The 16009-nt window shown below is 34.2% G+C and overlaps 1 protein-coding gene across 11 annotated transcripts in view; it reads right to left on the bottom strand.

Annotated features, from left to right (window-relative positions):
* The window catches only part of tp63 (tumor protein p63), a 108773-nt gene that overhangs the window by 82968 nt on the left and 9796 nt on the right, over nucleotides 1–16009 (bottom strand). For 7 of the 11 annotated variants that reach the window (XM_089134160.1, XM_089134156.1, XM_089134159.1 and 4 more), the window contains 2 exons: nucleotides 14692–14829; nucleotides 13696–13825 (listed from right to left, as the gene is read on the bottom strand). In XM_089134160.1, coding sequence (XP_088990286.1) covers nucleotides 13696–13825; nucleotides 14692–14829 — 268 coding nt within the window. Of the gene's footprint in view, nucleotides 1–4445; nucleotides 4608–13695; nucleotides 13826–14691; nucleotides 14830–16009 lie in introns of those variants that run through there. The other 4 variants (XM_089134157.1, XM_089134161.1, XM_089134158.1 and 1 more) reach the window with 1 other exon arrangement.

Here is a 16009-nt window from a genome sequence, read left to right as displayed (position 1 = left end):
TGACTAATCCATGTGTTAAAAATAATTAATTTTTTGTCTAGAAAGAAACAATTTTCTTTAAAAACAAGCTTTAAAATATTTTTAATAAATAGCCTATTTTGTACACCCAAACACCTGAGAGTGCCATTTGCACTGTAAAGACAAGGGTCGGGGTCATTGTGTGTGTGTGTGTGTGTGTGTGTGTGTATGCCACGAGTCTGCTCAGCCTCCTGGAAACAATGAGTCTCTGGCTTTTAAGAGCCTGTCTAAAGAAACAATAGACCAGGTCTATTGGTGTATGAAAAGAAGCGTATTGTAAGAGCAGACACACATACCCACACAAAGAGGACACAAACACTAGAGCATTACCCTCCAGCCTCAACAGAACTTCTCAAACACACACGTCTATACAATGGAGCAATTAGGACATAATGGAATCTTTTAGAGACAGTAAGACCACGCAAGTTAGTCTGTGCATCTGATCCCACTACAGAGGTCTAGGGCAGTGCACAGTCTACTCTACTCCAAGCCAGTAGCACTACATTAGCATTCATTTGAAATTATAATTAAAGTTGGGCACTGTAAAAAAATATTTTCAAGATTTGTTATCAGAACATATTTTTTTTGTCAAATCAACTTTATAATAATTTATTTAGTTGAGATAACTTATTATTTGAGTTTCTGATAATAAAATTAATATCCTTCATTGTATCAACTCACTTTTTCCAGTTCAATCAACTTAAAATTAAGGCAACCCAGGTTACTTACTTTTTTAAGTTAAACCAACAATATAATCACAACATTTTTTTTGTCAAATCAACTCAAATAATTTATATAGTTCGGATAACATATAATTTTGAGTTTCTGATGATTAAATCATTATCCTTCATTGTATTAACTCACTTTTTCCAGTTCAATGAACTTAAAATTTTAAGGCAACCAGGTTACTTACTTTTTTAAGTCAAACCATCAATATTTTTTTACAGTGTACAGGAAAACAATCAACACAAGCATGTAAGCTGTAAAAAAGGGGAAAAAAGCAATGCAGCAATAAAAGAATGACCCTAAAATATTAAGTTTCCAGGGAAAAGGTAGAGTTATACGTTTTAAAGGGTATAGAGTCTAGAGGAATTCACTGCATCTTTGCTTGAGAGGCCAAGTCATTTACGATTTAAGCTCCAAAACTGGTCTCATGTAATGTAGTGGAATAATTTTATTTTGCATGAGCATTTTACTGTGGTAAACTCGTGTCATATGAACACTTTATGGTTCACATGTAAAACTACCCACACTTCCTAATTTCTAAGAATCATTAGAGCTGCTCAATTAATGTTGAAAGAAGAACTGATAATAAAGTGAGGGGAAAGAGTAAATGTTTACCAACTGTGCATATGCTTTGAGGAAATACATCATAATTCAACAAGTGTGTGTAGACAAAGACAAAAGTCTAGCACCTTTTTATCAAATACTCTCCCATAATGCAACAACTGCTTTAGCTGGTCTTGAAAATGCCATCCTGTTTATAAACTCCTTAGAGAGTGAGCACCTGGGATGTGTGCATGCTTTAGCAGAGCCATAAATCAGATGCCCATGATGGGTTCGTCTTTTATAATACCATATAATATAATATAATATAATATAATATAATATAATATAATATAATATAATATAATATAATATAATATAATATAATATAATATAATATAATATAATATAATTGGGTTTTATTCCCAGAGAATGCATGAACTGATAAAATGTACTTCAATTATGTTGAATGCAACATAAGTCACTTTAGATAACAGTTTTGGCTAATACATACACTGTAAAATCCAATTAGTACACCTTACTTGAAAAAAAGCATGCAAACCGACTGCACTCAAAAAACTGAGTTAAGTGAAACAGGAATAATATGTAGTACTAACAAGAGCATGTCTAGTGGTGTACACTTAAAAGAGAGTTTCAGTAACTTAAAATAATTTGTATACTATACTTGATCTTTTACTTTAGATGTACTCATTTATACTAGTTGAGTAAATGTAAATGTAATAGTAATATTTGGACAAACAAAACTCTCTCCATTGCTGCCCTTGTGCCTAAATGCACACATGGATGTTTTTGAGCAATCAAGACCTCTAAACGTTCAATGATTATCAGTTTCTCAGAAACGATTCTTCTAGCAAGAGCAAATCATAAAGATTTCTGCAATGTCAGTCTTCAAGGAATTCCACAGAACTCATACCATCTTTTAACAATGTGCTGTTGACAGGTGTCAGCAGCGCCAGCAGTACAGTTGGTTTTCAACCGCGAATATGACCAGTCTTCATTCCACAAAAAGTATCCTAATAATAACCAAAAACCACTATTACTGTTACATTCTAACAGCTCAAGTCTTGAGTTTGAGACCAAAATGAGGGCTCCTTACTCAAGAGCAGTGACAGGAGCTGAGGCTGCCCTGGCCTGGGGGGGTGAAATGGCTGCCATTCCTGGGTGTGTTCCAGTGACCTGGGCAGTTTGTAACCCGGGATGGGTGTTGAGAACATCTGTGAGGCCTTGATGAGTGACCACAGGGGAAGAAAGCATTAAGTACTAAATTGAAGAAGGTGGAGGGGGGTTAGGTGGGATTGCTCTTACTTCTCTTCGCACTTCATACCCAGTGGGCTGGGCAGAGCAGATGATTGTATCTGTGTCCACCACAGTTAAAACAATTGCAATTCCTAGACTTCCCAGGATCACTTTGATGCACGCATTCTTCAAAGCGGCTCCGCAATCTATCACTCAGACAAGCGGGAGTTTAACCTGAAGACCCTTTGCTGAGAGAAAAATGGGCACCTCTTAAGGCCCAAACTGCTCTCAAAGACCCAAACCCAACTCTAAGTAACCTACAAGTTAAGGAACCTCTCCAAAGAACATAGCTAAAAATTAGCTAACTTTCAACCATCATTTAAAACATATTTGTGGTAAATCAAATTTTCCGTGCACCTCCATGTCTCCTCTTACAATTCAAAACACGCATGTCTACGGACCCATAACCCCTACCATGATTAAAGACAGTGAGAGACGGAGCGTTTACAAGCATTAATCAAAGCTGTGTGGGCAGTGGATTGGTTACCTAAAGTCAGCTTTAAAAACACAAGGGGGTGGGGGGACCGGACTGTGTTTCTACCAACAGGTTTGTCTCTGAGCTAACGGTGTTGTGTTGACAACAGCTTTGTGCAGGAGAATTTGAACTACCACCTGTCAGGAAGGAATGGGGGTGCTTTTAGAGAACAAACACAGATCCGGCCACTATCTTAGATAGCTTAGATGACTCAAGTTATAAACGAAAGCTAAAGTTGCATTATATTGTAACAGTAAAAAGATCGCACTGTTGTATGGAAGTTCAGTTGACAAATTATGCAGCAGAAGATTTTTTTTTAATTAAAAAAAATATATATATATTTTGAAATATTATTTAAAAAAAATTAAAATGTCAAAACAGTATTATTTTGGGGAATGATTAAATGTGCTCTCCATATATGTGTTACAGAAGGATTTAGAGTTGGTATTTACTGCAGTTCAGCAAAATGCAAACAGAAATTCGCTAACTTTCATGCATGACCATTCGAAAACCCATTAGCAACCTGACACGAAATTCAAGCTAAGCTGTGAAACCATGATCCTTTTGTCACCTCACTCAATTATATTGGCTTCAAGTATTAATCTTCTTTTTCTTTCTTGACATAGCAATACAATGACTTCTGGATGTCTAAGTGCAATTGTACACACTAACCTAAAGTAAAAAAAAAAATATTTGTATGTGTTAAAAAAAACGTCTGAAAATGTTCGTAAACTTAAGCAACAATACAAGGGATATTAAGGTTAAGTAAAAGTAGACTCTATGAGTACTTTCTCAAAGCAAACTACCCAATCGCAGCCTATTGTTCTATACAAACAAGATTATCAGTCTCGCATCTCAGACAAATCCATTATTTGCCAAATACCTTGACTCAACCCAAGAGCACTACACCATAGACAAAACAGCAGCTAGGCAAACCATTAAAGCGATACATGTTGATTTTTATTTGTAGACACACGTCCGATTTTTCACACCCACAAGCCATTGTAAAATTTGCATTATCGCAGTTGCAAACATTTCACTTTCTAAAGTCTCAATATTAAAAAAAAGTTTGGCGAACATGTGCACAAACAAATCAAAAGCAATAATTATTTTTTTTAAAAATGCAAAGTGTCCGACCAGAATGACAAATCACAACATTTTAGTAACAGTAACAGCATCTCCTCAAACGTTTTTGGTTAACAGCATAAAAAAGGATAAAAGAAAGTACGGGACATATTCCAATGCCTTTGTAAGGCCTACTTTTGATGCCACTATTGCCAATCACTCCACAGGGTTCCCTGAGAACCCAAAATTTAGCAATGGGACCAACTCAGTCTCCAGATGGGCAGTGGTAGCGCAAGGGCCTTACCTCACTGTATGATGTGGGCTGATTGGTCTCCAGGTACAACATATTGGCGCTGAGGTTGAGCAGTGCAGCCGCTGTTTGCTCCACAGGCTCCAGGATTCTTACCCCTTGTTTTCCTCCTTTTATCCCCTAAAAGTGCGATGTGGGCTACAGAGGTGAACGGGAAAGGCTTAAAGTCTCTATAGGAATTCAATGGGATTGCCATATATACCAGGGACAAAAAAGGGAGGTCCTGAGAAATTACCTGTCCAATACCCGAGTCCAATACCACACCCTACTTTTGGGAAGGTGTTGCCCGTCTTCAAGCTCTTCCTTTAAGATTTAACCCAAAGGAGTAGGCCTATGTACCAGACCTAGATGCCTTCCAATGCAAATTGCTATCGTTTTTCACTATCTATTTATCTATTTATTTAATTATTACATATATTTTATACAAAAATAAATGAAAAATAAGTGTAACACTTTTTAAAAAAACGAATAAATTTTCCATGAACAATTTTCAAAAACAATATAGCAACCTAATCAAACACTTTCCATAACATGGAAAAACTACTCTGTGCAAGTGTGATTATTAATTGTTTAAATAAGCAATGAAATGACTCCAATACCGAAAAAAAAAAAAAAAAAAAAAAAAAACACATTTCGATGAAAAGAAATTCAGTAGTAAAAACAGGTCAGGCATTTAATTTACTTTTAAAAATATATATACATATATATAGGGCAGAAATGTCATGGATGAAATTTTGAGATGCAGTAAATGACTTTGCACTGAAACATTGAGCCTCCAGACTAATTCTGGAATCCTCTTTATAGTTCAACAAAGACCTTAGAGCGCTAAATTCTCTCCAGTAGTAGCATCCATAGCCCCTGTTTGCATAAGAATGAGCCTCTCCCAACCTCCCAAAGAGCCTCTAGCATGGTCCTATGAGAGTCATCAGACACAATAGGACTACAGTTCACAGCTTGTATCTATCAGAGATGACTGGTGTAGATTTGTTTTGAACACACTAATGTTGTTTCAGATAGGGTAGAACCAACCCACTCCTTTGTGAATATTTAAATGTCTTCATGTTAGATTCATCAGATGATACAGAAAGAAAGAAAAACAATTAAACCCCTTTTCAGATTGAGGTACTTACATCATTTTACCCACTACATAAGTAAATTGTGACCAGCCATGCAAATAAATTGAACTTTTACTGTAAAATAGACATATCTCATTTGTGATATTTGCTTTTTCCATTTTATTTTGTATCATGTTATTTCAGCAAATACTGCTATCTTTGCAAACCTACAATGTGTCGATGCACTCATAGAGCAACTTGTACTAACCGAATGTGCTAAATCTGTTTAACAAAATGACTTAAGAGAAAAAATGTTCACTTATGTATTCCAAAGGTTGGTGACCACAACCCCCTGTTCAGTAGTCTCATGCCAGCTTAGTCACCTCTGAGAAGGGCAAACTGCCTCATCAATGCACTATGAGTCAATAATAGAGCATTAAACTAGCGTCAAAATGCACATTTAAACTATTACCCCCATCAACATCCAAAGCACACTTTAAAATTCTTCAAAACAGTCGCTCACACCCTCCTGGGGGGTAGCTGTTATTCAGAGCACTTTTGATGGGGGTAATTAGGGTTAGCTAAACAAACTTCTAATTATGTTAGAAAAACATTGGTTGCAATCTACAATAGGGGGCTAAGGCCATCGCTGTTGTAGCACTGAAATCACAGTGGGCTGCTGCGGTCAACTCAAATGAGGTGTTGTGGTCAAGCTGCTGACTGCAACGCTTGCAAAACTATGAAATCATTCAATAGACCAGCTAAATATTCCATATTTATCATATACTGCCAATAAGTAATTCGTTATGTCTTTATTAGGCTATTCCTTATGAGAGGTTCTCTGAAAGGTATCAAAAGTCATGTAAGCAAAATAAGCTCCATCAATTTATTTATTAGAAATTCGGAAGAATGTTTATGATCAGTGAGATTTATTAATACTTTACACAAGGGTGCATTAATTTGATCAAAAGTGTCAGTAAACGTTTTCAATTTGTTACAAAAGTTTTCTATTTCAAATATTGAAAATATGTTGTTAAGAAATCCAATGATTTTCAACATTGATAAGAAATGTTTCTTGAGTACCAAAAATCTGAAAGATTTCTGTAGAATCATGTGACCCTGACGACCAGCTGATAATTTTGCCATCACATGAATTAATTACATATAAATATATTAAAATAAAACAGTATTTTTTTTATTTGACATATATTACAATCTTTAAAATGGTAATATTTCACAATATTATGTTTTACTGAATTTTTTGATCAAACAATGCAGCCTTAGTGAGCTTTAGAGTCTTTAAAAAAAAAAAAAAAAATCTTACTAACCCCAAACTTTAGTTTAAACAGTAGTGCATTCTCCACAATATTTGTCTGCTCTTTGATTTTTCCATAAGATCTAAGATAGTTTGTGCTGTCTGTATGTTGTATAAACAGATGTTTTTTGGGGGGTTTATTGCATTTTAAAGCTATTCCTGGTTGAGAAGTTATTTATGTGTCCCGTGGGGGTCAGAGGTGACAGCATTAAGGGACAGCCTCAGGTGACAATAGACATGGTGCACAAAGGGCTGGACCCCTAAACCTGACCCACCTAACAATCACAAATTATACCACAGACTGCAGTAAGAAGAAGTAAGCCCCTAAAAAAAGGTTTTACTTTAGGGAGGCATGGCCATTCGGGACTAAAAACTAAATACGTATTATTTGTTGAGACGGATAATTCCCAAAAGGTTAACTGTTCTGGTTTTGCACGCGCCTTGCATTCTTTTCGATAAAATGGTGTGGGCCTTTTTTATTTTATTTATGTATACTCTTAAACAGACTTGCTCCGATTCATGAAGTGAATATATATAGTCTTACACTCATTCAAAACAATTAGGCTAAATTAGGCAACTGCTGTGAGGCAATAAACAGGCTTTGCAAAAAGGTGATGAACCTGACTGAAGCTTCCCGGTGGCTCAGACAAAAGATGCTGCACTTAGATCTATGTGGACACTTAAAGGACTGTTTGGGCTTACAACTCTAGGATTAGTGGGGTGTCATGTGTCAGGTGGCTTGTGTTTTGAGAGACACCTGCTCAAAAAACCCTGAATCGCCCCTTTTAACAGAGGACTGAGAAATAAAGAGGGGTAAGACATTTATTTTATTATATTTTTGCAGCATATCTTGCATATTTTGTAGATATTCTCTATTTTATTTTATTACTTATGACTATGGAAAATTATTATTATTACTCATTTATGTTTTTATTATTTATTTAATAAAAAATATTGAATCTATGCTTTTAAAATGCATCTTACTCATGGGTAACAGTGCTACAGTTCATGATAATAAGCTGTTTGTGATGTCAAAGACTAAACACCTGTGGACATCACAGAGCAAAGTCAACACCTGCACTCTGAACTTAAGAATTGTTTTACAGCATAATTTGCACTAGTCCTCACTATCCTGTTTTGATCCTCGTCTAGTCTTCGAGGAATGGTTGTATTCTTGTATTAGTTAAATGGTTGTATTAGTTAAAAGTTATTAGTTTCAAATCAGCATGATGTCTGATTTAAAAAAAAACGGCATCCTATTAGCCGTTGACAAGAAAAAAAACAATATTCAATTGTTTACAAGTAAAACCTGTTAAAAAAATAATAATAATTGCAGAGCCTTTCAAATAAACCAGGTTAAGGGTCACATGCTGTGATTTTCCGTATGAGACAGAGAAGGACGTCTTAAAGATATTTTAGTTATTCAGAAATATGTGCTATAATTTCTAAATTGAGTTTTCTATTTGTGTAGATGATATTTTGAATCGTCACAACACTGATCTTACAAATACTAAACACTTCTTAATGCATTGATGTGTGTATAAAGGAAGAGAGTGAAAAAAAGGAAAGAGACAAAGAGGAAAAAAATGCTAATGTTTACAAGGCAGTACTTTTTAATTTTGCTTGAGGCAAACTGGTGGGGTGACGAGTCAGCAATGATTTAGCAGTCGTGATTTAAACTGTGGAATTAAATCTCAAATTTGAAAAGAGTAAACCATATATATATATATATACACACTACCGGTCAAAAGTTTTAGATCAGTAAGATTTTTTTATGTTTTTAAATGAAATCTCTTCTGCTCACCAAGGCTGCAATTATTTGCTAAAAAATACACACAAAAAAACAGCAATATTGTGAAATATTATTACAATTTAAAACAGCGGTTATGTGAATATGTAGTGAAGTGTAATTTATTCCTGTGATCAAAGCTGAATTTACAGCATCATTACTCCAGTCTTCAGTGTCACATGATCCTACAGAAATTATTATAATATGATGCTCAAGAAACATTTATGATTATTATCCATGTTGAAAACAGTTTTTTACATTTTTATTTCAGGATTCTTTGATGAATAGAAAGTTCAAAAGAACAGAATTGATCTGAAATGGAAAGCTTTTGTAACATTAATCACTACCATTCAAAAGTTTGGGGTCAGTAAGAATTTATTTTTTTTATTTTTGGGGGAAAGAAATTAGAAAATACTTTTATTCATCAAGGATGAGTTAAATTGATCAAAAGTTAAAATAAAGACATTTATAATGTTAGAAAAGAGTATATTTTAAATAAATGCTGTTCTTTTGAACTTTCTATTCATAATAGAATTATGGGGAAAAATAGTACACAACTGTTTTCAACATTGAAAATAATAATTATGTTTTTTGAGCATAAAATCAGCATATTAGAATGATTTCTGAAGGATCATGTGGCACTGAAAACTGATGTGTAATCAGCAACAGTAATGATGTTGAAAATTCAGCTTTCAAAGTACATTTTAAAATATATTAAAATAGAAAACAGTCATTTTAAATTGTCATAATATTTCACAATATTACTGTGTCATTTTTTCGAACTTTTGACCGGTAAAAAAGGAAAATTCATTTCCTGGAAAATTCCAGGAAATTCATCAGCAATATGAAAACCACCACAATAAATAAAAAATATTAAATAACATTAATATAATGGGGAACATGAAAGTGACTTATTTTATAATCCGTAAAAATCTGAAATCACAATTTTAAATTATTAAAAAAAAAAACAACATTTCAGACAAGCAAACGGTAGCTACAGAATGCATGGATTGCGGTAAGGAAGCACGCCTTCATTATGTGTTCCTGCCTAATGCTGAGTCAGGCTCTACTTGAAAAGAAAACTACAAATGACTAATCAAGGGCTAGGACACAACACAGCCTAAACAAACCATTGCCTCACCACCTTCAATGTATTCATGCCAAGGGATAAATTATGTTGAATTCTTGCTGATCAGCAACACCCAGACAAAAAAAAAAAAAGTACTCAATGGACAGCCATTCTCTCCTGCCAACGCTTCTATTTGAAGCCGTTTCCAAAATATAGAACCTGTTAATGTGTAACTTTGCTTAGATTGATATTGGTTAGATTATATGACATTTGATGGGACCAAAAGAGCACAGTGGTTTGTAACTGTTGTGGAAACTCGTTACTGCCATGATGCTTAAATCTACCCCTGACTGGAGTCTTTATATGCAAGTTCTGTGTGTCAGCCACACAAAACTTTATCCATATTAATTATTTTTCTGTCCCTTATTGAAAAATAAATATCAAAATGTATTCGAAATACATTCATTTTATGCTATACAAATACATTTACATATTTATGTACTTGTATATTTGATTGTGCTAAAATAAAACTATTGCAAGTACGTACACTTCAAATATCTTGCATTTAAAGATACATTTATTACAGATCATATATCCTTAGTGATATTAAAACATATTTTAGGCTTAATATTAACACATGTGCATTGTGCAATAAAGAAGTACTCGAAATAAAGTTAAATTCTAATATTTATTTCAATAAGTCTCAAGAGATATGGCAGTGAATATGTATATATAGTATGAAATAAGTGAATATATAGTATGAAATAAGTGAATATATAGTATGAAATAAGTGAATATATAGTATGAAATAAGCATATTTTAAATATATTAACATTGCATTTTTAAATACATTTTAAATACATTTTATAGTTTTAATTTTAAAAGTGACTTACTATGATAAGTTGTTATTTACATACCCTAAGGAGATTAATTCTTCATTAAATTATTCTCTAAATTAAAGTTGAACAAAACAAACAGCTTCACCAATTAAGACTGAGTTTTATTTTCAGCAAGGATGCACTAAATGGATCAAAGGTGACAGTAAAGATATTTATAATGATATAAAATAATTCTACTTCATAAAAATGCAGTTTTTTCTAACTTTGTATAAATTTTAAAATAAATTAAAATATAAAATATACATTTTAAATTGCAATAGGATAACATTTAACAATACTTATTTTTTACACTAAAAATCTAATGTTAATGGGATTATTAATTTGATCAATTTAACACTATTATATTACCAAATGTGGTTGACCATCATCTCTTTTAATTTATTAAACCATAATTTAATTTTAATAACAATAATGTGAAAAAAAAAACTTCTAATGGAAAAGTGGAAGAAAAAACAATAATTACTGATCTAGTGCTTATTACTGAGGGTAAAAAATCTAAAACATAAACTGTTTGTAGAAAACAACTCTTAAAAAGTTCACACGGTAATTTACGTTTCTTTTGCACTGCCCTATGTGGCAGTCGTCCTGGACAACAACGTGGATACCTCATTATACAGAAGCAAACAGTTTTCTTTACCGTTGTCATTGAAAAAAGGTGAATTTTAAATAATTGCACATTTAATATAAAAAAAATTTCTCATATTTTACAACTATACTAGCTCTGAGTTCACCACGTTTGAGTAACGGGTCCAACTTGCCATGATATATCAGCTGAGCTTTTGGATGTCAGGATACAACCTTTCCTCTGTCACATTCCTCCATACCTGACTCGACACCACTCTCTCTCTCTCTCTCGCGCGCGCGCTCCTTCTCCTCCCCTATCCCTGATCTCACACAGTAAGAATAAGACACAAGCCTCAGTTACTCAGAGCGGCAGGTGCTGCACTAAATTGTTGCCCTGCAGCTACAGAGAAAGCACACCTCCAAAAGAAAGAGCAATTTCAGATTTAAAAAAGGGCTTTACACCGAGGACCCTGAGGGCGCTAAACAGAGCACATCATTTGATAATTAATGAAGGGCGGCAAACGTTTTCCTTAATTCTTGTTCTTTTGGTGAAATAGTTCACAGATCAATCATAAGCTGGTTATTAAAGGGGATAGTTCATGGGATAGAAAAATAAATTCTGTCTCAGTATTTCACCAACGTTGTTCAAGATATCCACAGGAGAAAGAAAGTCATACAGGTGTGGGTGAGTAAACGATGACAATTTTCATTTTTGGGTGAACTACCCCTATAATGCCCACTGCTGACTTTTGTTCTTCAAAAGCGTATTTGGCCATTGGCAGGTTTCCATAGTTTCCACCTCTTCGATCAACGTGAATGCTAGCTGGAAAGGGACGGAGTGTTAGCGTGCCATGCTGTGCACCACACCCGATCTTTACTGCAAGGAAAATGGGGGCGGGTGGTGTTGTATGGGGGGTATTAATCACCAGATCAAGAGAAAAGATAATCCCTCAGGGCCAGAGAGGCAACGCGTTGCTCCGTCTCTCCCTTTTTTCCCCATCTTTACTACCGGACAACTACATTCCTCTGCTGGGAGGGGAACCACAACCAACTAATTCTCCTGTGCGCCCAGAGAAAATCTACAAGGCCTCAGCGTCAGGTCATACACTTAATGTCAAACTTTCCGCTGCTCTTCTGTTTTGTATAAACACTATGTTAGAGCCATACGTGTTGATAGAATCTGCCTGAGGGATACATCAATTTTGCTTGACTTACATCGACTTTATGCAAATTAACAGTTGTTAAACCATGTTAAAGTTCACTAACTAATTTATACAAGATTCATATTTTATAAAAGAAAAGAAAACTTGAATAGTGTGAACTAGAAACAGATCTGATTCAGAGTATAGAGTGGGGGAAAAAAAGATAACTTACACCAAAGAAGAAATTGTCTGATGTGTAGTATTGTTGTAAATCTCCATCTTCATAATTCATTGATCCAATTCAGTCCCTTTTTTATGATCATTCAAAAATCATTTTATTTATATGACACATCTGAAGCCCTTCAGATCGGATGTGCCATTGTAGCAAAGCAAGACTATCGTCATCAGGACTTTTATATCTAGCGCTGTTCATCCGGACCTGGACATCTCTTTTGAATTTGTTGCCACCAAAACTATCCAGAATGACCAGGGAAAACCCATAACACCCCAAAAAAACAGTAATACCCCCAACATGCAAGTGTAAGTTAACTGTTTTTGCTGGGGCTTACCACTAAATTCCCCACTACTGAAATGATTCACTTGAGTGATCACAATAAACAAAACCAAGTTTCATATGTGATCAAATAATTACGTTTCTCTGCTTAAGAAAGGCATGTGTGTATTCAAAAAATTGTTGGCTGAAGTTCAATATTTAAAAGCAAATTACATTTACATTTTTTTAAAAAGAGCTAAAACTATTTGGCAAAAAACACAGATATTCTTCTGATGGTATGAAAAAAGCTAACTATCTATTGCTTCCATCAAAAACAGCCCGTCTGAGACCATTCAGTGGGAGGTTTTAAAGAAATCCCCATGTACATTTGTTTTAAACTTTGCGGGGGATTTTAGATGAATTAAATTAAATTCTTCTGAACAAGTAGTAGGAAAATCAGCCAAGTTTTGAAAAGTTTTGTATTAATGGCTTTTGTTTATTTTAAAATATCTAAACTGTATGTCGTTTTATTCTATGCAAAATTACAGAATATTCAACAACATACTGCAACAGAGGCATCACTATTATATTACCAATAACAGATGGTATATATTTGGATGATATTTCGAGTGACTACCTGCCTTATCTACTCCTTAAAAAAAATTAAACGCTTAATTAAAACGAATATTCCCATATTTAAAGCTTAGATATGCATTCGAGACGATCAGCACTTGCATTTTACATCATCTGACATCTTGAAATGTGTCAAGAACATGGTCCCACGGTAACAGCTCAGATCTTAATGACACAGCAATATCCATCAGATAAGTGAAATTGTTGTTTGATTAAACTTGGTGTGGGATTGCTGTGCAAATGTATGTGTGAAGAGCTGTGTGTTTAGTGAAATGAAGTACTCACTGTAAGGGGCTCCTCAGGCCCATGCATCGTGATGCAGTCCATGCTAATCTGTATGGTATTGGATGCGGATCCGACAGCAGAGCCCTCAGAGAAGTTCAGCTCGATAGGCTGCATTGAATGTAGTGCAGACCTGGACAGGAGACCAGCAAATGGACTGATTACTTGTGAAATGATAGGATAATGTTATAGTGTTCATTTATTTATTTATAAGGTCTAAGTTATATAAAATGTCATATCATTTAGCCAATAAGTGGGTGTGACTGCTTTTAAGTATAATGGGAAACACTTGAAGTCTTTATGTATAAGGCATTATAAAGGCACTTATAATGCGCCATTAAGATAAAAATCCATTTTACACTGTCAACCTGAACAGTCTGAGGGGCTTTTAAGTAAATCCAAGTGAAAGCTGGGCCCTAACTTACTGTCACCCATTACAAGTACAATCAAAGAGAAGGTACTTCAGAATATTTATTATACATCATTTTAATAAAATGGGTGGGATCTTGCACAGATGCACAGCAGAACTGGGTGTGATATTATATACAAAAATGTAGCCTCCTAAAAAATGGTTATCAAAATAAATAATTATTTTTATAAAATTAATTTTGCAATCATTTTTTATTTCTTGTACAATTAGATTGTGCTATAAAAAAGCAGCGTCATGATATCACTGTAGGTAATATTTTTTTTAGTCTTAGTTACTTAAAGGCACTCATAATGCGCTTTATTATGGATTATATATTTTCCATAAATAGTTGTATTTATTATATTGTATTAAATATTTTACATAACTTACATCTGAAATTGGTTGTTTATCATGTTTTAATGCATTATATTTTTTCAATGAATAGATAAGTATTATAATTGTGGTTACAATTAATCACAAGACCATTTAATGTGTTATAAAGGCATAATTAATGCATTAAAACCCTTTTATAATGTAACTGTATTATGTATTAAAGTACAAGTGAATTTATAAGGTACTTCATAACTCACTGGTCCAGCATCTCCAGTAGCTGGTTGAGGACGTCTTGTCCGAGGATATCTGTACCCTGAGAGCCCTGGCCCTGTGACATGGAGGTCAGGAAAGAACCTTCAGCCCATGAGAGACAAGCTGCTGCAGGTTCTCTCAATCTAGAGAGATGGAAACAAAAGTTAACTCAAATTTTGTGTCCTCATACAAATTGTGGATACACTTACATTTTATTAAACTAATTAAACTAAAACTTTCTGAAGAAAGAGAAAGGGTGTTGTTTTTGCCCATGCTAAAGTCACTTTCATGGGTTTGTTACTTACAAAAGCCTACTCTATATTTATGTCATATTTTCATATGTGTACACCAGACAAAAAAAGAAAAGGATTATTTTTATGAATATCAGTTATGAACATCCTTTATCACAAGTATGAGAGGCAGTAATAGTTTGCTTTTACAATCACCGCTAATTAAAGTAACAAATGACTTGAACTCAAATTTCATTTAGTATCCATTATTGCCAGGGCCATATTTACCTTATGTGAAACCCCCTGGCCCGCAAACCTCCTATGACCAATACTGCTACTTTTCAGGAAAGTCAAAAGTTGATATTGTAGCTTTATATATGATCATACAACCTACTTGTATGTGTCATTATAAAAAAGCATTTACCAAAATCAAGTTTTCAAGTTTTTGATCACTGAATGTCCCGAATGTCCTGTCATTAGAGTGGCCACATCTGAAGCAGTGAGTGCATTGCATTATGCTTTCATCAACTTACAGGTTATGAAATTTATTGAAGCTGTAGCTACACGTGTACTTAGTTTTTTTTTTTTTTTTTTTTTTTTTTTGAAATGATGGTCAACCAAAATGCGTGCGGCACTTCATTCAAGATTGAGGGGTGGAGTTATGAGGTCTTTACCGACAGATTGAAGAGCCAATGGAGTTACGACGCTAAATCACAAGATGATTTTATACTTTTCATTGGTTAAATATTTGCAAAACATAAAGGGTTACCAATACTAATAATTTATGAAAAAAATAAAAATAAATATGATATGTTATTAGTTTATAAAGTAATTGTCTTACAGAATTTGGCATTACACTGAAATAATAATAATAATAATAATAATAATAACAAATATATTATTTCCCCTTTATTGTAAATGGGCCTCACTGGACCTGCGAGGATAGGCACAAGCCTAGCATAAATTCAACCCCTTAATGGTGGTAAGAAGTCACTGCACTTCATCAGTATGTAAAAACACAACTCATTCTTAATTACCTCTCGCTCCACAAAGGCCATGCTCTGTGCCTGTCTAAAGCAACACCAATAACCAG

This window comes from Pimephales promelas, chromosome 8, assembly GCF_988280905.1.
Source record: "Pimephales promelas chromosome 8, fPimPro1.hap1.1, whole genome shotgun sequence".
In the NCBI taxonomy this organism is placed as follows: domain Eukaryota; kingdom Metazoa; phylum Chordata; class Actinopteri; order Cypriniformes; family Leuciscidae; genus Pimephales; species Pimephales promelas.
This window is presented reverse-complemented; position numbering and strand designations above follow the sequence as displayed.